At 41.1% G+C, this 23,440-nt stretch overlaps 1 protein-coding gene, 1 long non-coding RNA gene and 1 pseudogene across 2 annotated transcripts in view; all 3 read right to left on the bottom strand.

Annotated features, from left to right (window-relative positions):
* The window catches only part of LOC138942189 (uncharacterized), a 351,185-nt pseudogene that overhangs the window by 58,183 nt on the left and 269,562 nt on the right, over positions 1-23,440 (bottom strand).
* Positions 1,257-3,863, bottom strand: LOC138941952 (uncharacterized). Its single transcript, XM_070311928.1, has one exon. It carries the CDS (start codon positions 2,885-2,887, stop codon positions 1,898-1,900), a length of 990 nt encoding a protein of 329 aa, XP_070168029.1. The 5' UTR covers positions 2,888-3,863; the 3' UTR covers positions 1,257-1,897.
* The window catches only part of LOC138942008 (uncharacterized), a 28,060-nt gene continuing 25,270 nt past the window's right edge, over positions 20,651-23,440 (bottom strand). Inside the window, exons 4-5 of the long non-coding RNA XR_011448236.1 lie at positions 21,065-21,211; positions 20,651-20,927 (exon numbers count right to left, since the gene is read on the bottom strand). This is a non-coding gene — a long non-coding RNA (uncharacterized lncRNA). The remainder of the gene's footprint in view (positions 20,928-21,064; positions 21,212-23,440) is intronic.

Genomic DNA, 23,440 nt, shown 5'->3' with positions numbered 1-23,440 from the left:
GACGAAGATAACAGTAGGAACTACGTTGGTTTCTAATTACTTCTAGAGATGTATTGTTACTTGGTTTTAGAAGGGTCTCTGATGGCTTTGGGTCAAAAAAGGTTTTCTTTAATGGCTTTCCTAATGGATTTGGGTTAAAAGGATCTTTAATGGCTTTGGGTCAAAAAGGATTTTCCTTAATGGCTTTCCTAATGGGTTTGGGTTAAAAGGGTCTTTAATGGCTTTGGGACAAAAAAGGTTTTTCTTTAATGGCTTTCCTAATGGATTTGGGTTAAAAGGGTCTCTAATGGCTTAGGGTCAAAAAGGTTTTTCTTTATGACTTTCCTAAGGAATTTGATTTGGGAGTACCAGAGGTAAAGATGACCGGATAAGATATAGATACAATCCTACCTTAGAGCGGCGTATTATTCCAGTAACACAGGGTGGTCTGCTGTTCCCCAATGCTCAGGCGTTGCGGCGTCGTACCAATGGTATAGGACCTCTGCTCGGATTTGGAGGTACCTTGTCCGTCTCGGATCCTTTTCGTTGATGTTGAAAGGCGGGATCCACGGGTGTTCAATAGTTATGGCAGTCAATTTATTTGGCCACTTCACGAGGTTAATGCTATTATTATTGTTCAGGTCCACGACTGGATTTACTGTATTAGGCTTAAAGAATGCCTCGTATTCAGGGTCGTAGTGCGATTCTACCCCGATATACTGAGACTCGTAGGAATTCACAGGCTCGATAGATAATTCTATCAGTTGACGTCGCGCACGTTTCTTTACTCCGCCTCGTCTGTTCTTTGGCATTTGTTAGTATTACAGATGGGATCAAGAACACTGGCTTTATACGTTGATTGTATGTATAGTCGCGTAGCGTGCGAGGGACCGCACTGCCGTGCTTAAGAATATATGTGGTATGTGATACAGCGTGCGAGGGGCCGCTCTAGCTGTATTGCGTATTAATATCTAATAACAATAGCGGCGTGCGAGGGACCGCACTGCTATATTGCTATTAGGTGTGTATGTGTCCGTGAGTATGGAACGAATGAAGCCAGGCGAAATTTGAATTTTAGTTTCCCTCTTGAGTACGCGTGGCACAAGTATTTAAGAATAACGAATAAAATTTAGTAGTCGCGTAGCGAAATAAAATAAAACGATACGTTGATTACGTGTTAGCGTTAACGAAGCACGAAGTACGCTCGGTAGAGAAAAAGGCTTTATCGTTGAAATAATTAGCAAGAATTTATCATACACTAAAATATATTTATTCACTACTTATACACAATGGCTAGTACACTTGAGAACTTATGTTTAACGTTAGAATTAAAGTTTGAATTAAACTAGAGTTTAGAAGTAGAGTATAATTAGAATTAAACTAGAATTCGAGTTGGAGTTAGAGTTTAGCTTTGAGTTGGATGTCGAGTCCCGATTTCGACTTGTTGTCGGCTTGAGATCGCGGATGAGACTGACGAAGTCGGGGCCTGTACTGAGGTCCTTCGTTTCGGCGGCTCGGCCGCTGCCGTCGCCCGCAAGTGGGGGTACGTGGTGGTGGGATCGCGAGGTGGTGGGACGACACGCTACTATGGTAGCGCCGCGCTTAGCTACTAGAAGAAGGAAGGTGTCATGGCCGCCGAAGGCGGGCTTTTCGAATCACGTAAAAAGGACTTAGTGTTCTTTTTACCGGTTTCAAGAATATAATAAAGGAAGGAAATTCAGAAAAATGGTCGCGGTACGTGACACCTCCCCCCGTAAAAGAAAATGTTGAACCGTGATTCGACATTTTCCTTTATGTATACGTAAAAAGTCATGCAAGTAAATATTTATTTAACGTTTTATGCTATTTCTTATGTTATACTTTATCTTATTCTTATTCATCTAACAATTTCCTGAGTTCCTTAAAGTCTCTGCGCACTTCACTCGTGTAAATCACTCGAGGTTGTGGGGTTATTTCTTCTGGTGTTGGGGGGGGGGGGTTTAGGATGCAGATTTTCGGTCGTTGAAAGGGTCATGGGAGATAACTCTTTGTCTGTCGGGGGTATTTGGTTGGGGCGCTGATTCCCGTCGTTGCCTCTGTCGCTTCTTTTGTTCGGAGTTCCCATGTACAGGAGTAGATTTGTTACTGATGTCCATATTGCTCCCAGTAGGTGTAGACTCCATCCGTAAATTGAATGGAGAGCATAACCATGGATGATTGTGTCCACTATTAATTTCGCGAGCCGGATGACCATGAATATTGCGAGTATCCCTGCACTGGCGGATCCAAATGTTATAAATCCTTTCCAGAGACGCATGCCTGCGCTTTCTGCAATCTGGTCCAGCGTTTTCTCGTCGAATAAATTTATCAGAGACAAACTACCCGCTGGAATCTCCTGACCCATTGCTCCTCGTGCGATTGTGTTTAGCATGGAAGGTTTTTCCATGGGAAACATGATGTTATCGCGTAAACGATCGAGGTCCTCGTTCGTGTAGATGCCGCTGGTGGCGAGGGATGTTGGGCTGACATACTTCCACGTTGGTTTCGTTAACGGTTGTATCGTTGGTGGTGCCATTGATTCAACTGGTTTTGGCATTAACCGGTACCAGGTGTTATAGATTTTGTACATGGTTGGCAGGAGTTCGTTGCAATCCTTCGGTGTTCCTGTTTTGGTGAGTATTTTGGATCCAGGTAGTAAGAATACTGATTGGTTCTTATAGGTGACTGGTAGCTCATTGTAGCAGCCTTCCACGGATCGTAAACGACACTCTGCAGGTACACACTTGATCAGGTGCATGGCTTCGCCGGCCATTATTGCGGTGTATCCTGGTTCCTTCATTATTCTGTAAGCCATCTCGTCAGGCGCTATGCTCGCCAGGGAGAGGGCGTTTTGTAGTACCTGTTTCTCCAAGGCACATTTCTGTTCCATGATGTCTCGGTACAACTGTGTTAGCTGTGTTTTGATGTGTTTCTCCACATACAGGAATTTCGAATTTACGTAAAAGAATATGTCTAAATTATTGACGGATACTCTGGCTCGAGTTTTGAAGGTTTTGCCTCGCTGTGTTTCCAGGATTGATAGTTTCGGGTGTTCGGTCTGTAGCAGGTGGTATCCACATAAATTGAGCTCCGTTGTTTTGGTAAGTGCAAATGTGGTCTCCTTGGTTGTTACCGTATATACCGTTGGTGTTGTGTAGTTCCCTTTGGCGGTCAGTTTGTTGGCTATTCCCTCGTAGAGGACATCGTATCTGTCGAAATGGCAGCTGTCTCGTGGGGCGATACTCCAGTAAGTCTCTGCTCCGTCGGTATCAAGGCATTCACCTGGCGGTGCCTTGCAATGTACGCCAGATGGGAGGATCACCTCGTTTTATTTCCGGTCAATCGAGGCTTCGAAATCCCGTAGAGTTACTTTGACGACGGCTTGGACGACGACGTCTTCCCAAGTTCCAAAAGCATCGCTATATTCCGTTCCGGAACATCGTCCGTCAACGGAGGTGGAGCCTGCTAGTGTAATAGAACGCGTGTTCGTGCTGTTTCTCTTGAGGCCTTGTATGATGCTCTGTTGGCCCGTTCCCATTGCAATGGCTCCCGAATTTTGCATCTTTTTGCAAACAGAGTCAGATTAGTTCGTGCATATACTGCCGTCGACCTCCCTGGACGATGGAAATATGGGAGTGCATTCCGCAGTAATAGATTGTTCGGTCTACCTCAATTTTGCATTGAACCACGTCTGTGCGGTCGTACTCGGAAAGCTGCAGTAGTTGGACGTAGACATCCTCCTTGTTGGGCTCCATGTTGTCGACCTCGCATCTGCCTATGTCTAGCAAGGACAGTGAGGTTATGTTAAGTCCTTGTCCTCCACAATCATAACCTATCAGGCTATGAGAGATGGGGAGGCAGAGCGCAACGATGACGGCTATCGGTAAGAAGGTTTCCATTTTATGGTTTGCTCGTTACTGGTCGGTCCTCCGCCGGTACGTTGTTATTATAGCCTCCTTGGTTGTGGTCTTCATGGTGGGGGTCCGATGTGGAGGGGGTATTATGGGGTGAGTGTTTTAGCTTGTCTTCGTGCACTGTCTTTGTTCTATATCTACTTATGGCTATCTTAACATTATTATTTTTTAATAGTTCTATTATCTTATGTGGACCAGTGTACTGGTCTCCTAATTTCCCTTTCGTGGGTTCCTTAAGCAGGTATACATTATCTCTTAGCTTAAATTTACGGGTCTTAATCTTACGGTCATAGTATCGCTTTGACCTTTGCTTAGAATTAATTAGGTTTTCACGCGCTATTGCTTGGGCGTCTTTGATTTTGTTAAACAGGTCGGTCAGATACTTTGCGTAGCTTTCATTTATCTCATTAGTCGTATCTGATTCGCTGGAGGGTACTTTGGCTACTTTGCCGAACACTAGTTCGTGGGGGGTGTATCGCGTGCCCTCATGGACGCTGGTATTGTACGAGAATGACGCTAACCTCAAAAGTCTATCCCAGTCATTGTTTTTATTTACAAACTGTTTTAGGTATTCCCAGAGTACTTGATGTGATCGTTCCACTGAACCGTTTGATTGCGGTCTGTATGCCGTGGTTTTAAAGTGTCTAATTTTGAATTTGTGCGCTACATTTCGCATAAGACTATTAAGGAAGTGTGAGCCTTGGTCGGTTAAGATAGCTTTCGGAGCACCGAATGTGCATATAAATTCGTTAGTGAAAGCGTCCGCTACGTCTATCGCAGCTGCGTGTCGGAGAGGGAGAGCTAATGAATATTTTGTTAGTAGGTCTTGAATGGTTAATATATACGCATTGCCCGATTGTGTGGTGGGCAGAGGGCCCATGATATCCATTGAGATCTTTTCAAAGGCGGAATCAGGAGTGTCTGTCAGTACCATCGGTTGTCTGGTTTTTACTCTAACGAGTTTCTTTAGCTGACACGAACGACAGTTTCGAACAAAAGTTTGTATGTCTGCCTTCATTCCAGGCCAATGATAATTTTTCTTAACGCGGTTGTATGTTTTCGTTACACCCTTGTGTCCTCCTATTGCCGAACAATGGTTCTCTGTCATGATCTCATGTCTATCGTTCTCCGCGGGGGTCGCTATTTTGTTTGTACATATAAATACGTTTATATTGGTGTTTTCTAATATGCGAGTAAGTAGCGAGTGTACTGTCTCCCAGGGAACATTATCTACGTCCCCTTTTGCTATGGAAACTGATCGCAAATCCAGTTCCGTGACGATATCTAAGAGCGAGCACAATGCTTCCTTTATAATGTTTTTCTCTGTTACTCCGGATATTCGTTCTTTTACAACTAACGATATTATATGGCGATTACCGTTTTTATTTACTTTACCCCTGGCCAGTGTGGCATCTTTAATCATAGGTAATGATTTTGTTTCCTGGAGCATCCGGGCTCCCAGGTCAATAGGCGCACCCTGCTGCGTAGTGAAGATTACAAGATTGTCTCTACGGGTTGTGAAATTATCGGGAATTGCTACTATTTTCGGTCCCGTTACATTTTTCGTGGAGGCGGTTTCATTAACGTTGTCAAATATACAAGAAGCATTATCGGAGTCAGAGCTGCTGTCGGTCTCGTTATCGCTTAGAGTTTCGTTAATGTCGTTTGGCGTTAATGATGGTTCCGTATCGTTATCTGCTATGTCGTCGTCAGTCGGTGCGAGTTCATTACCGGGTCTAGGATTCCTTGTATTAAATAAAGATTCGTTGGAGCTGGTTATTACATCATCGCGCCTGAGAGGAAACATTCGGGTCTCATCGTTCCTTTGTATCCTCTCCGTTATCGCATGGACGCGTGTCGGATTTCGCGATAGCGCATCCGCGTTCACATTCACCTTTCCTGCTTTATAAATCACTTCGTACTCATACTCGGCTAATTTTAAACGCCAACGGACCAATCTGGAAGTCGGGTCTTTTACGGAATGTAACCACACCAACGGTTTATGATCAGTTATTAGTTGAAATTTCCGTCCGTATAGGTAGGGGCGGAAATAATTTACGCAATATACAATAGCTAAGAGTTCCTTTTCAATTGTAGAATAATTTTTTTCTGGGGAATTCAACAGGCGCGACGCGTAAGCGATAGGAAGGTCTTTCCCGACTGGTCCCTGGCTTAGTATTCCGCCTATCGCATAGCCCGAAGCGTCGGTGGTAACTACAAAAGGTTTTGTAAAATCGGGGTATTGCAATATTGGTTCTGTACACAACGTTTCGCGGAGTTGTACAAAGGCTAATTCTTGCTCCTTCTGCCAGTTGAAATGTTCGTCTTTTTTCAGTAAATCCGTTAGGGGGCGCGCTGTTTTAGAAAAATTAGGAATGAATCTACGATAGTACCCTGCTAATCCGAGGAATTGTTTGATATTCTTTGCGTTCTTAGGTGTCGGAAATTCTTTTACCGCTCGAATTTTCGCGGGGTCGGGTCTCACACCTTTGTTGCTGATAATATGGCCCAAGTAGCCGACTTCCTTCCTCAGAAATTCGCATTTGTCCGGTTGGAGTTTCAAATTAGCTTGTCTTAGTCTACCGGCAAGTTTGTTGAATTTAATTTCGTGTTCTTGGAGTGAGCTTGCGTATAATACAATATCATCTAGATAAACGAAGAGTTCGCTACCCTGCAGTCCCGTCAAAACCTGATCCATGAGTCGCTGAAACGTTGCAGGAGCATTCTTGAGACCGAATGGCATACGGCTAAATTCGTAATGTCCGTGAGGCGTAGAGAAAGCTGTTTTTTTCGCGTGTGACTCATGCATCGGTATTTGATGGAAACCTGATGCGAGATCGAAAACGCTAAAGTATTTCGCACTACCTAATTGGTCCAGGATCTCCGTAATATTCGGGAGTGGGTATGCGTCTCCTATCGTTTTTTCGTTTAACATCCGATAGTCGATGACCATTCGCCACCTTTTATTTCCCTTGGAGTCTGGTTTTTTGGGCACAATCCACAAGGGAGAATTATAAGGAGACTCGGATGGTCTAATCACATCATTGTCCAATAATTCTTTTATCTGCTTATTTATTTCTTCTTTGTGGATTGGCGGAAATCTGTATTGCTTAGTATTTACTGGCTGATCGTCGGCGGTTACAATTTTATGCTTTATTACATTCGTGTATTCTGCCTTATCGCTCGGCAGCCGAAATAAGTCTTGGTGTTTTCCAATTAACTGTGAAACGTGTTCCGACTCTTCTCTATTTAAATGCTCTAAACGGAGAACGTTATGAATAGCTTGCCTCCTTTCTTTGCTTTCTGTACTTGAGGTTGCGGAAGTCATGAATATTTTACTATCTTTTATCTCGTGTGCCGTTTCCTCTCCGAAGAGCTGTCCTATCTCTTGTAGCTCAACAGTGGGTACTATAAGCTCTCTATCTAGGTCGCTTGCGTTTACGACTTGGAGATAAGCTCTCCCGTTACGGTTCGTAACTACAGCGTCGCCGAGATAAACATTCTCGCAGACGCTAAGTCGCGGAATATATCCCGTTAAAATATGAGGGTTGCTAATTTTCACATAAAAGGTTGCGCGCGATCTGGCGGGAATGACCACGGTGTCGCGTTGAGCGAAGGGAACACGCATCCCTTTCCAGAGTACGAATTGGTTTTCGAAATCGATTTTTGAGGCGTCCCGAAGGAAGTCGGATCCTAAGATCCCCTCCTGAGGTATCGGGAAATTGTTTCGTACTACGTGCATATTTATGGGGTATCCCATATATAAAATTTGTATGGACCCGAGCGTCTCGATTTTACCGTCCGTTATTCCACTAAGGAGCAATTTATCGGTGTCGAGGATATTCGCTTCGGGATGTAGACTTCTGAGCTTAATTAGATCTGGGGCCGCGCCCGTATCAACCATGAAACTCGTTTCTTGCAATAGACCGTCTGCGGCTAACGCGACGGTGGGCGCGTGAGAGAAATGCTGCGGATTTAGGGTTGCGATTCTGCACTCGCGCAGCTGGCCGCTTCTACCGGGTTTACCGGGCGAATCGTTTGTTGTGAGGGCCCTTGGCGAGTTACGCCCGTTTGTCCCGCGGGGCCCGTCGCGTTTCCCGATTCGATTTTTCTCGCGTTATTGTATTGCCTCTTACGACATTCCTCTATCATGTGTCCGGAGTTTTTGCAATACCGGCACCACTTAGTTGATTGATCATTACGCGGAAGAGGGGCGTTAGTATTAAGATTACTTGGTACGTTCCTGGTGTCGCGGTTAGCATATTGCGGTCGCTCGATTCGGTCACGCGGCTGGTATGTCCGCGTGTAGTTATCTCGGGGGGCGTTATCTGTACTGTAGTTCCGAGAATAGTTTTGACCATACGGTCTCGGCGATATCGGGTAGGTATGCGGCCGTCGAGATAACTCGTCTCGTCTTCCGGAGTCAGGGCGTTCTCTCGCTCCGTAGCGTTGCTTATCTAATTCCTGTCTTTTTGCTAGGGCTTTGGCCATCGCGAAGGCCTCAAATGGCGACGCTTGAATATGACAATTCATTTGGAGTCTATATTCGAGTGGTAATCCGTCACAGAACGATCTCGTTGTTAAGCAATCGATTTCTATCTCTACCTTCTTCCCTAAGTATCCGGCTTCGCGACGTTCTGCGTCAAGTATAGTAGAACGGAGGTCCTTAACGCGGCTAATATAATCTAATATATGTTCTTGTGGCTTTAGATAAATGGTGCTAAGTTCACCTCGATATTGATCAATGGTTTTAGGTGAACCAAATGCCGAACTTAAAAGGTCTATTAGTTGTGTGATGGATTCGCACGGTTCGTCTTCTACTGCGTAATAAGCGCGTCCGCGGAGTTTATTAATCAAAAGTTTTGTTAGGTTACGTTCCGACGAAGGGGGAACTATCTCTTTGGCGCGACGACACGCTCGTATGAATTGTGCCAATGTAATATTATACCCGTCATAATGGGGTACAGATTCGGTGGCTTCTCTAAAAGAGACTTTAGGTTGCTGAGGAGGGTCCGCGCGGTATTCGTCGTATGATGTTTGAGTATTACATGCTGTGTTTGGTTGTTCCGCGGAATTAAAAGCTTTGTGCAAACGTTCGTTTTCGCGGCGTAGCTCTTCATTTTCACGGTGTATATCGTCAAGGGAGTGTGCGCCTCCTTCGTTTATGTTATTTCTTTTCCGGGAATCCTCCTCTATTCGTCTACGGTATTCTTCAAGATCGCGTAAATTTCTTTCATGTTCGGACCGCTGTTTCCTCAAAAGGTCGGCTTCCTCTTTAAGCCGCGTCTCCTTCTCTGATAATTTTGTTTGCAATATTTCTATCTCCTCTTTTGTTAAACCCATCGTGCTTTCGTCTGTTTTGTTACTTCGCGTATTTACCATTTCCGGATTTCTCGTATCCCACCGCTGTCACCAATTTTGTTACGTCCCGGTAATATCACGGCGCGATATCGGTGAATTCGCGTTCTCGGATTTGTACCGGGCTATGTCGCTGTTTCGGAATATTTCCGGGGATAACCTGCGACTGAGGATTACCGGATTTTTGTAGAATACGCGAAGAGATTAGTGAAGGTCGCGACCAATTGCGAGATTTGAGCCAAGGCGAGTTGTAGTTAACGGTGCAGATTAGGCAGCTGGGGCACTTTCTCAGTGCGGAGCACCAGATTATTTTGTACAAGATTATTAATTAAACCGTTTATGCTCGTAGGGTCTTGGTCGAATTCGTTTAACTTGTCGGTACACAAACGGCACGAAATTCCTGGTCTAGCGAAACTCAAGGCTTTGTCGCATTTACAACACACAATTCTACCGGGTGCGTAGTAACCTATTTCGACTATATGTAGAGATACCGCGGACCACTCGCGCAATTCGATGTTTGGGAGATCGCGATAACAATCGTTGCAAAGGGCAAATTTAGTTAATGCGTGACATCGTCCAAACGTTCGGACGCAAAAGTAGGAGGGAAGGGTCTGCGTTGCTTCTATCCCGAATGCCCGTTGCACATCATGTATGAACGATGGACACATAGATGGTTGACGAAGATAACAGTAGGAACTACGTTGGTTTCTAATTACTTCTAGAGATGTATTGTTACTTGGTTTTAGAAGGGTCTCTGATGGCTTTGGGTCAAAAAAGGTTTTCTTTAATGGCTTTCCTAATGGATTTGGGTTAAAAGGATCTTTAATGGCTTTGGGTCAAAAAGGATTTTCCTTAATGGCTTTCCTAATGGGTTTGGGTTAAAAGGGTCTTTAATGGCTTTGGGACAAAAAAGGTTTTTCTTTAATGGCTTTCCTAATGGATTTGGGTTAAAAGGGTCTCTAATGGCTTAGGGTCAAAAAGGTTTTTCTTTATGACTTTCCTAAGGAATTTGATTTGGGAGTACCAGAGGTAAAGATGACCGGATAAGATATAGATACAATCCTACCTTAGAGCGGCGTATTATTCCAGTAACACAGGGTGGTCTGCTGTTCCCCAATGCTCAGGCGTTGCGGCGTCGTACCAATGGTATAGGACCTCTGCTCGGATTTGGAGGTACCTTGTCCGTCTCGGATCCTTTTCGTTGATGTTGAAAGGCGGGATCCACGGGTGTTCAATAGTTATGGCAGTCAATTTATTTGGCCACTTCACGAGGTTAATGCTATTATTATTGTTCAGGTCCACGACTGGATTTACTGTATTAGGCTTAAAGAATGCCTCGTATTCAGGGTCGTAGTGCGATTCTACCCCGATATACTGAGACTCGTAGGAATTCACAGGCTCGATAGATAATTCTATCAGTTGACGTCGCGCACGTTTCTTTACTCCGCCTCGTCTGTTCTTTGGCATTTGTTAGTATTACAGATGGGATCAAGAACACTGGCTTTATACGTTGATTGTATGTATAGTCGCGTAGCGTGCGAGGGACCGCACTGCCGTGCTTAAGAATATATGTGGTATGTGATACAGCGTGCGAGGGGCCGCTCTAGCTGTATTGCGTATTAATATCTAATAACAATAGCGGCGTGCGAGGGACCGCACTGCTATATTGCTATTAGGTGTGTATGTGTCCGTGAGTATGGAACGAATGAAGCCAGGCGAAATTTGAATTTTAGTTTCCCTCTTGAGTACGCGTGGCACAAGTATTTAAGAATAACGAATAAAATTTAGTAGTCGCGTAGCGAAATAAAATAAAACGATACGTTGATTACGTGTTAGCGTTAACGAAGCACGAAGTACGCTCGGTAGAGAAAAAGGCTTTATCGTTGAAATAATTAGCAAGAATTTATCATACACTAAAATATATTTATTCACTACTTATACACAATGGCTAGTACACTTGAGAACTTATGTTTAACGTTAGAATTAAAGTTTGAATTAAACTAGAGTTTAGAAGTAGAGTATAATTAGAATTAAACTAGAATTCGAGTTGGAGTTAGAGTTTAGCTTTGAGTTGGATGTCGAGTCCCGATTTCGACTTGTTGTCGGCTTGAGATCGCGGATGAGACTGACGAAGTCGGGGCCTGTACTGAGGTCCTTCGTTTCGGCGGCTCGGCCGCTGCCGTCGCCCGCAAGTGGGGGTACGTGGTGGTGGGATCGCGAGGTGGTGGGACGACACGCTACTATGGTAGCGCCGCGCTTAGCTACTAGAAGAAGGAAGGTGTCATGGCCGCCGAAGGCGGGCTTTTCGAATCACGTAAAAAGGACTTAGTGTTCTTTTTACCGGTTTCAAGAATATAATAAAGGAAGGAAATTCGGAAAAATGGTCGCGGTACGTGACAGTATCGCCCGTCGGGCCCTCGGGTATGCGTGCGGACGAAGTGCTCCTCGCACTCCTGATCGTCCTTGGATAGAGCTGTGCCGGCCGTCGGCATCTCTTCCTGCTCCCAGAAGCGGCGCACCACTCGCGCAAGATCCTCCTCGACACGGCACTGGTGAGTATGGGCCCTTAAAGAAGCGGTGGCTTCACCTATAGCTCCCGATAGGATCCACCCGAGCTTTGTGTTTTGGGCCACCGGTTCGCGTTGGCGTCCTTTGCGCAGGCCTTGGCAGAGGATTGCGGCGTGGATATCCGCCCCGAGGAGTATGTCGACTGGGTCCGAGGCGCCGTACTCTGGATCCGCCAGCTCCAGGCCCTGTAGGTGAGGCCAATCTCTAGCACCGGAGTCTACTCCGCCGGCGTAGACGGTGATCCGCGGAAGCACGAGCGCGGGGATGGACATCGTTGCACCTCCGTGTCGCGACGAAAGCGAGAGGGCGACGCGACCTTTGGCATGACCGGACTTTTGCCCACCAACCCCGAATACGCTGACCGACGCGGGTGAACGTGGTAGTCTCAGTCTTTGCGCAAGGCGCTCGGAAATGATCGACGACTCCGAGCCCTGGTCGATGAGAGCGCGCGCGGGGTGTAGCACTCCGTGTCGGTCGGCGACGCGGACGCGGGCTGTTGCGAGGAGCACTATGACCGGCTTGTCCGAAGGTTCTTGCGCGACGTGCGAAGATTTCACAACCGCGGTTTCGCGGCAGGCATCGTGCAACGAGGAATGGTGACGCGCATCACACACCGAGCATGCTTTCTTAGAAGCGCACTCTCCTACCTGGTGCCGACCGAGGCAATTCAGACATAATTTGCTTGCCTCGACGAGTTGCTTTCGTTCGAGCGCCGTCTTCTTCTTGTACCCCTCACAAAGCATCAAGAAGTGATCGCGCTGGCATAGGGCGCAGCGACCGCGCTTGACCTCTGGTTTTTGCTCCTGCTTGCTGGCGAAGTGACTGCGCGTGGACTTCGGAATGCTGCTCCCTGGTTTGCTCGAAGCGCCATCGGTCTTGATAGGTAGCATCGACTCCAGGGTGTGCAGCCGTCTGTCGAGGAATAGCTCGAGTTTGTCGAACGAAGGAGGTTCCTTGGAGTCGCTGATCGAGCTTTCCCATTCGCGGCGAGAGCGCGCGTCGAGGAGTTCGACCGATAGGTATACGAATAGGTCCTCACTACAGTCGATAGGTCGCCCGATATTTTCCAGGGAGCTGACAGTCGCTTTCAGACAATGAAATATCTTTCTGAGTTCGCCCGGTGATTCACTTTTCATTTTCTGCAGTGCGAGGAAATTCGCGAGATACGCGCGCACTAACAACCGTGTGTTCTCGTAGTACGCGCTTAACATTTCCCACGCACTGTCATAATTGTCTCCCGTCGTGGCGATATTACGAATTAATAACTCTGCCTCACCTTTTAGACAGGTCTTCAGGTAGTGCATCTTCTCTACCTGAGCGATTGAAGAGTCCTTGCCGATGATGGACAGGAACAAGTCGCGGAACGCTGGCCAGTCTTCGTATCTCCCGGAGAAGCTAGGAAGCTGGATTCGCGGGAGAGTCGTACGGGATGCCGCTTGGCGCTCGTCTCCAGGGGGCCTCGACCCAGTCTTCGGGGGCGTTGGCTGAGCGAGAGCTTCTTCCAGCTCAAGGACAGCAGCGCGCTGGATCATATAGACCTCCTCTACTTGACCGAGAAAGTCCTTTGTCCCGTACTCATGCTTCCTGACTTCCATTCCATACTCTGCGACCAGTAGCTCGTGCTGCTCCTCAAACTTCGCCCATTTAGTGTCCAGCAACTTGAGCGTGGTCGCTATAAGACCCTTATTGATTTTAGCTTGTCCTGCCTTTTTCAAATTGTCGTACGTGCGAGCGATACGACTGCAGAGCTCGTGTTGCGCTAAGACTAACGGCTCCATGTCGCTTTCAGGTCCTCACAGTGAGGAATCTCGTCCTGGGAATTGCTCACTTCCTCTCCGGCAAGCACAGGAGAGGCTCACCAAGTGATTCACCACACACTACGCGGATGCCGGTTTCGAGGGATCCGGCTCGAAGGACCAGAAAATGTGCGCGATTGAACCCGGGAGCGCGAGGATCGCGTGAAGTGGACACGATAGTGTTTTGTAAAAAAGGCAGCCAATTTATTAAGCACAATAAATAATTAACAAGTTCTTTGTCGATTAGATTTATGCCAAATTTAACCGAAAGATTACTCCTGCGAGCGACCGGGAGCGTTACGATAGGCTCCGCGAGCGACGGATATATCGCGAATACCGCAAGCGGCGGTATTAACGGCACGTTTCCGCGAGCGACGGAATAAACGGTGCGGTTTTGACAACGAGAGATTAATCGCGAGCGACGAGAAATCTCTTTGATGATAATCGTGAACTTCGCGTTTCGTAATCGAGCGTACGAATTAGAAAAGCGAGCGACTTTTCTATTGCGAGCGTTTAAACGATATTATCACACACTGTCACGGATGAATCTCGATCGAGTGCGCCCGGCGGTTCCCCGAGAGAGCTTTTATACAAACGCTCTTTTTAATGTTCTCGAAGTTTCTACGTGTTTGTCTAATAGGATCGCGCCGGTTGTTGTTTTCGATGATTAGTTAAAATTTGAACGTTGTTATTACAATTTGTTTGCAGTTTAGGCTCTCCCGGGTGACCGTTGCGTGGCCCGCATTGATAGGCACGAGCGATGCCGCGGGCCTGGCGCGATTCGCGTAGCGCCGCTGTTGGAGCGCGCTCCTATTTGTCGCACGACGTGTGACGCGCGAGATGGCAGCTGGGGCGCCAGATTTCGAGCGCGATCAATTCGCTCTTTATTGTAGTGATCGTTATCGCTCCTAATTGCTATTAGGCAATTTGTATTAGTTCGGTTTCGAACAATCGGAAAATGTTCACCTTCGACCAATCGACGAACTATAAAAAGGGAGCCCGCGAGACTCCGCTCTCTCAGTTTTTGTCAGAGTCACCCGGTTAACAAATCAGTCCGGCCCGTCTTGTTCAACAGCATCTCTCTCGACCACGAACGACGATCTACGAGTTACGCTGCCCGCCCGTCCTCTACTTAAAAAGAGTAAGTCGCTACCAAGCAATTTTCCCTTACGCGAATTCCAACCAGGAATCATCACTTATAATTTTCCATAGTGAAAAAGATCACTTTGCGTATTTCAATCAAGGGACTTCGTTCGCGAACCAAATACGTGCATCGAGTTTATCGCAGGACTCGGAGGGCGTTGGCGCAAGCTGACTCAAAAACGATTAGGATAGCTAACCAATATATCGCTAAAATCAACAGCAATTTAATCAAAGTAAATAGAATTATAATTAATAGAATTAACAACCACGATTACGATTACACACACACCCACAGACATTCTAGCGACCTCGTTACTCCAAATTCTCCTCCCTATTTTTCCCCCTCCTACTCCCCTGAATATTCTTCCTTGCCTTCTCCAAATCTACCCCCTTCCCCGCGATCATTCTCTTCACTTTCAACAGTCATCCTCGATAATTCTCTCCCTCCCTCTCCTCAGTCTCCTGAATTGGATTACATAGACAAAGCAATCCAAGAATTTATCGATGAGCTTCCTGACTTGGAAGCAGCATCGTCCTACCAAGATTAACACAATTTAAAGATCTCCATATCTCCTTCGTTCAATAACCCATTTCCTCACTGACCTACTTTTACACTATGTTTTTATTTTTTTGAAAGATAATAGAAAATATTGTATTTACCAGTCAGAATTCTAATCTTAACGATAGAGCCTTTTCCAACTCAGTCTGGCTGATGTCCTCTGAACCATTGTAACACCCGCGGAGCGATAAGCTCAACCACACACAAACACTCACACTCACACAATAAATATTATCACTTTCTACAAATATATATATCATGTATTCGAACCTTTTATTTTTCTAATGAATAAAATTATATTTTATTATTTAACTAATTAAATTAAAATTAACTAATTAAACAATTCTTAACCCCTCTCTCGTTCCCAGTACGATGATCGCACTAGGTCCCATCCCGCGTAAAAGGGATTAAATTCCCTGACCGAAAAGGGACCACCAAGCGAACGTTTGAATAAACAGCGTAATAGCGACCCGAACGGTCGTTTACCTGGCTTTCAGACCTAAGAGTTCGTTCGACCCCATTCTTACGCCGCAAAGCGTTTGATTTCGGGATAATTAAGAGATAGTTGTTACGCCCTTCCGTCGACTCATCCTTTTTCGAGTCTGGACGTAACACTTTATTTAAGTGTTTAATATGACATTTTTTACGAGAATATGCTTGTGTCCTGGAAACGAACGTTAGGCCACAAAATGTTATTTTTATTTCTTTCAAGAATTTAACGCATTTAACGTTCGTACAAGCATTTGAAAACGCGGTCAGGTAATGTCAACTCACATCGCTCCACAAAAGTGTGTAATGCATAACAATATTAACAACAACGTAAAAAGATGTAACTCATATATAACAAATGTGCAAGTCTTTATGCCAACGTCTTGATTGTTTTCTGGAAAATTTGGCGGGACATCTAAATAAAAAATCGTAAGTTACTTGAAAGACGTTTGGGATAAATGTATTTCGAAGCGAGTTCTTCATTTAAGTGTTTAATATTACATTATTTATGAGAGTATGTTTGTGTCTTGGAAACGAACGTTAGGCCACAAAATAATATTTTCACTTCTTTCAAGAATTTAATATATTGGATGATTGCATAAGTTCGTGCCCGATTTTCATAGATGGCATTAAGTTACTGCATGGCGGAGTTCTAATGTTTTTGTGTGATAATTGTTGCTTACACCGAATAGATGACGTTGTCTTATGTTAATTTAGCGTCAGACATTGTTCAGATAAGTCCATTTGTGCATAAGAGAAATCATTAAAAATGGAGAATGAAAGGTGCATTCGCGGCATGTAATGCTATATGAATTTCGGAAAGGCGTGAGTGTTGGGATTGCACAAAAAAATATTCAAAGCGTTTATTTGGACCGCGCTCCTGCTCTCTGAACAGTCAAAAAGTGGTTTGGCAGATTTCGAAATGGTGATTTCAACATGGAGGATCAACCCCGCTCTGGACGGCCTTCTGGCATTGATGATGACATTGTGCATGCCTTAGTGGAAAGAAACTCAAGGATTACAACTGAGGATATTGCTGAGAGGCTGAACATCGATAATTCAACCGCTTTTCGTCATTTAAAAAAGCTTGGATTCGACACTATCCGGTTTCACGACTTTGAACAGCATGCGATACATGTCGTTGCCTTGCTTCATTCCCGACGCGATTACAATGTTATTGCGCACTATTTCAACGCAATCTTCTCGAAAACATACTTCGGAACCAATATTTGTGCATATACCTACTGAGAACAAGTTTTTTTGTAATTTCGAAACGAATAATACCTTCTCGATGCGGGCGTCTTGCCACACACCGTCGATTAACTTTTTAATCTGTACCGTTCCTTCTCTGACAATGTCGCAGTTTTCATTATTACCAAGCGAGATAGTTCCGCCACACTTGTTCACTTGATAGTCGGTAAGCCACTCCCGTCGGTAAGTGAGATGTCGCGACGCTCCACTGTCGATGAGCCAGACCTCGCTTTGGCCTGCCGCCATCAGTTCTCGTATCTGTTTGCAGGTGAATTCTGCTTGATTTTTGGGCGCACATTTCACACTTGACGCACTCGGTTTTTCACTAGTTTCCACCATGAACGCGCAGTCGCGAGATTTTTCGTCGCTATCTTTCTTTCGACGCGCACTTTTGCATTCCCGCGCAAAATGTCCCATTTCATGGCACTTATAGCATTTTATCTCTTTCTTTGGTTTTCGCGATTTCTTCTTATCACGTTCCTTTCTCGTTGCGACCAGCGCGCTTGCTGCGTCGTCGTCCGCACTGAGTCGTATGTCTTCTCGTATGAGCCTCTCTTGTAGATTGTTCAAAGTTTGTCGATCCGGATCTACACTGTCCCACGCGATCTGTAGCGTGTTAAACTTTGTAGTCAGACTCGCTAAGATCTTCGCCATTATGGTTGCATCGGACACTTTCTCGCCAATATCCTTGAGCTGACCCGCCATGTTCATGATTTTCGCCACGTGCTGTACTGCCGAATCTCTTTCATTCATACGATACGCATGAAATCTTTGCTGTAGCCCCAACTTATTCGTTTCTGTCTTTTGTTCGTGTATGAGGCATAGTTTATCCCACATTGCTTTCGCGTTTTCACAGGATAACATACACACTTGTTGCGACTCTTCCAGATTCGACAAGATGATGAATTTGGCTGTGGCATCGTCCTTTATAAACCTTTTTAACTCGGCCTCGTTTCCGGCAACGACTGCCGGTGCTCTTCTTGTGCCCTCTACCACGTCCAGAACATCGTTGATCAGGAATAATGCGTTTATTTGCGCCTTCCATCCCTGAAAGTTCGTCCCGTCGAAGCTCTTGACGCTCTTTACTGAGATGCCTACTGACATCGCGGATGCAAATCTCTTGTTCACACGAGCCCGATCTCACACTTACGCACGACCGACAAAAGCGAACTTTCCGCCATGTGTTTTTGGCGGAAACTTCTCGAGAAAAAAAAACTCTCTCTACCTTCCACACAACTATTGCACAGGATTAGTAACTGGGCCCATAACCTGTTAAGGCAGATTGATGGAAAGGGAAGACGGAGAGAGAGAGACAGGTTTATGAAATGTACTTAGATATCGTTTATTTGCTTGACTAGTACGTGTTTTTTCTACGCGAGTTACAGTACGACTGACTGACGATCGACACTAGAAAGCGCGCGATCGCTGCTCGCCTGCCCCCTGCCACGCATGCGCAAAAAGAACCCCAGTTCGTACCAAACGCGATTATCTTTTATTCTCAACAAAATTTAATATTTTTATTATTTAAACACTAAAGCTTATTAATTAATATAATTCTGCTTATTAATTAATAAGTCTGCTTAAATAGATTGAAGCGAAAATTAAGTTATTTCTTCTAATGTACAATTTTTTCTTTTGTATTTATTTATTGTCTCGGCTATTGGCTTTAAACAATTGTTAGTCTGTACGTATAATCTTAATTTATATTTTATTTTATATTAATATTAAAATCGCTGTTTTTAAGATATTAATAAAGCATATTGCAATACTTTTTCAGCACATGCACTCATCGGTTTTTAAAGCAGTCAAGTGATTGATATAAAAAAAATAATATATTTTATAGCTATTTAATATATTTTTATTATATTTAATTGTATTAAAAACTGCTTTTAGAAATAATTTTTCAATTGTTTAACAAATTCTAATTGTTAAATTGTACGCTAACAATCAAAAGTATTTTATGAGTATCAATTGTCTTAAAATGCAGTTAATGAAATTATTGGCTTAATGAAATTGATTCCAATTACGAACTATTTATAGTCATGTTAATTTATAGTTTTTTTTTAATAGGATATAGATTTCTTTCTTTATAGAATGATTTAATTATCATATTTTTACTCGAAATATGTTGGATAAACATAGAAAATATTTTAATATTTATTGAAACTTTATTTTCTTTAACAAATTTTACTTTATTTTTTATTATAGTTGTTTGGAAACAATTAATATGGTTAATTTTTATACGTATTTGACGATTTATTTATTACATTTAGTTTTTATTAATTAAACTTTCTTTAGAATATATACTATTTTTTACAGACTGTATTTGCTTTTTCCTTGTTCTGTATTGATTATTTGTAGACATTATATTTATTTTATAGACATTATATTTCTTAAAAAATCTGTTTGAGTTTTATTGAATTAAATATTATATAATTGAAGTAATTCTTTTTACAAAAAATAATTTATTAAAAATGTTATTCTGGTAGTACAATAAAATGTTATAATATTATATAATATCATATAAATATATGTTATAATATTAATAGTTATAATATTATATAAATTATACATATCAAGCTTGTATTGTTTTACTGATAATTATTATCATAAGTTTCTGTTAAAAATAATATTAAATACAATAAATATAAATAAATTTCAAAAAAATAATGTTCCTTTTTTATTCTTATTCTAATTTATATTGTAGTACCATGTAAAAAATACATACAATATCTTTGTTATATAAACGTAATATTTTGTTAATGTAAAATTTAATGACAAGTAAGAAATAAATAAATTTATAATTAACTATGTAATATACTCTTGTTTTAAATTTATTTGGTGTTATTACTATAATAATACATGCAAAATACATAGTGTTGTAACTATCATAAATATATCTTTTTTCTAATAATATATATTAGTATATCAATATATAATATATATTGATGATCATAAGTATTAATCTCAAACTTTTATATTTTAGAAAAAAGTAATAGATTATTCTATATATCTAACATAATAATAATTAAATTTGTATCAGTCTTCTTTAGTTCGTCTTTTTCATTTCAATTGTTCAGTTTTGTTATTTATTAACTAATTAAAATATAGTATATTATCACATGTAGATTATAAGAACTTAAATCACGATGTGTTCAAGCGTAAACACATATTTTTATTTGAAATTTCTCTTAAAATCCATTAATGAAATAAATAAACTTTTTTTAATAATGAACAAAAAATAAACATTTCTATAATAAAAATAATTCTTTTACACTTTATCATTTTTATACCGATATTGCACTTAAATAAGTTTCTATACTTTGGTACCGTTATATTTTTTAGCATTTGTCTTTTTCATTTCAATTGTTCAATCTTGTTATTTAATTAACTAATTAAAATATAGTATATTATCACATGTGGATTATAAAAACTAAAATCATGATGTGTTTAAGTGTAAATACAAATATTTTTATGAATTTGTTTTCAAAATCTATTAATAAAGTAAATAAACTTTCTTTAATAACGAACAAAAAATAAACATCTGTAATAAAAATAATTCTTTTATCCTTTATCATTTTTATACCGATATTGTACCTAAATATGTTTCTATACTTTGATGCCGCTGTATTTTTTAGCATTTATTGCGTTTTGCATTACGAATTTGATTGTGTAGCCAAGACTTTATTGCTGCTGGCTAACGATTTTTCAAAATATTATTGCGCGTTTTAGACGATATTTCTTTTAAAGAAGGTAAAGTAGAATTATTAAAATATTTTTCGAACAGAAATAAAGCTGTTTTTATTTCTTTTTCTGTCCAACGTATTCTTCTGGTCTTTCCGTAAGGAGGGGCTAAAAATAAATTATTATATATAAATCTATAAACATATTGTTAGAAATTAAGATAAGTAATAATTTTAATAATAAGAGAAAAATTATACATTTCTTTAATGATTTTATTTATCGTAGCTGCAATAAAAATTACTTACTGAACCGTTTCTTTTTTTTAGCACATTCTTCGTCTGAATTATATTCATTTTCTATAGCGTGTTTATTTATATTCTTTCGTTTCAATGAAGTCTTCTTTAAATTTTTAACATGTGGCAATGTGTCACTTTCTGATGTTCCATCTTCAACTATATCATTAACAACGAATTTTATATAAAAAATATATAGTGAAAGTTTTATTTATGATATATGATAGCTTAGGTTGTATCATATGAAATTCGCAGTTTCTATATGTCAAAATAAAAATGCTGTATTTTCAAGAAAATAAATTTTGTACAATCAAAATATGCACTATTAGCATTAATAGTTTTTTGTCAACGTAATACTAAATCAAGTACTAAATTGTATATTCCATTTTTGAAAAATTTGAGATTTTTAGACCGAACGAAAATAAGAAACGATTATGAAACATCAAATATCGGCACACACACACACACACACACACACACAATTCCATATGATATAATTATAGATATATATAAAAAGAGAAAGAGAGAGAGAGAGAGAGAGAGAGAGAGAGAGAGAGAGAGAGAGAGAGAGAGAGAGAGAGAGAGAGAGAGAGAGAGAGAGAGAGAGAGAGAGAGAGAGAGAGAGAGAGAGAGAGAATAGAAAAGGGAGAAAGAGGGAGAAAAAGAGACGAATAGAGAAAAGTATGTATATAAATAAATAAATAAATAAATAATATAATTGTATATGTTAAATGTAGATGTATGCGCAAGTGTTTAATGTGAAAGACTATGCAATCAAAAATAATGCAGTAATATTTATATTTTGGCAACACATAATATTTATATTTATAATATTATATTATATAACATAATATAATGTTATATCAAATCAAACGTTTCGGCCCACTTCGGGTCCTTATCAATAAAAATAATAAAAATTTTAACACATAAAGAGATCGTGAGGCGGAGTAATACATACAGAACGCGATGATAGACTTATAATAGTGTTACGATACGCTTACAATATTATCGAGTGGTTCGCAGATGATAATATGACTATAAGTTTTCGCATAGGTCAGACTCATCTCACAGATACTTAATTTTGCTTCCAGAAATGATGGAGGCAGGCGCAAGCAATGGATAAAATGACCGTATATCTGTATTACAAATAATCCGCTGATAAAGATCGTAATGTCGGATATAGCGAAGGATGTGTGTCCGGTGTAAGCGTATGATGAATAAAATAAAGAATGTTATCTATGTGTGAACTAAAATGTTTTTCCCCTATCTAAAAAAGGTTTATTATGTCGATACTCGAAAGTCTCGAAGTGTATTGTTGCCTCTTTTCCGCGATGCTGATTGGTTCTGTCATTGCGCTTACTTCGTGAGCGGCTGTCATTGCATATTTTGACAGTTATTTTGTGTGTATATCGTTAAAAATGTTTAATGAAAAAGAATAAATGGCGCGCGCAAAGCGCGCATTGTGTTTTTCTAGTATATTTAAATTATAGTAAAAAATTATATGTGGAAGTGAATATTGTATGATGAGAAATAATAATAGAATAACGGCTAACAAAATGAACAAATGTATGAAGACACGGATGTCTAATAGACTTTATAACTTATTGCTTTTTCTGTATCGACACTTCATGTATTATCAATAAATAAAATAATAGACAGTTAACGCTTAGTAAGAGTGCTAATTTTTATTTGATATTATTTTCTAGCAATCGTAACAATTTTATAAACCGACAACTATTTGTCATTATGATTTCTCTTTGATTATGACGATGATATTTATGCATTAAAAATAAAACTGGCCAAACAGGAAGGATTTCTTTGATAAAATATTCAAATCATTATTTATTGTAATTATGGCAATAATATGTTTTTATGGATTAAAAATAGAACTAGTCGAATGAGGAAAAATCTCTTTGACGAGATGACCAAGGTTAATACATGCATTTATTCATTGTAGTTACGTGGCAATAACATGTTTTTATGCATTAAAAATAGAACTAATCGTATAAGGAAAAATCTCTTTGACCAGATGTCCAAAATTAATAAATATAATGATTCATTGTATTTATATGGCAATAATATATTTTTATGCATTAAAAATAAAATTAGCCAAACAGGGAAAAACCTTTTTGTGGCAAAAAATTAAGCATTCACCAAAACCTTTACAGCAACTGGTAAATCGATTATACGAAGAAAATGTATTTCGCATAGAAAAAATATTACAAGAAACATATCCCATTATACATTATAATAATTCATTTCAAATATCTCGCTTGGAATATAGAGAATTTATCATTTCTTCGTAAAAACCTAATAATTGCTGCTTAATATCAAGTAACATAATTATTCTGGTAAATGAAATATTATTACAAAATGGAAACGTATATC

Source organism: Polyergus mexicanus, unplaced genomic scaffold, assembly GCF_030449975.1.
Source record: "Polyergus mexicanus isolate NDT 795.1 unplaced genomic scaffold, iyPolMexi1.0 SCAF_21, whole genome shotgun sequence".
Taxonomy (NCBI): Eukaryota; Metazoa; Arthropoda; class Insecta; order Hymenoptera; family Formicidae; genus Polyergus; species Polyergus mexicanus.
This window is presented reverse-complemented; position numbering and strand designations above follow the sequence as displayed.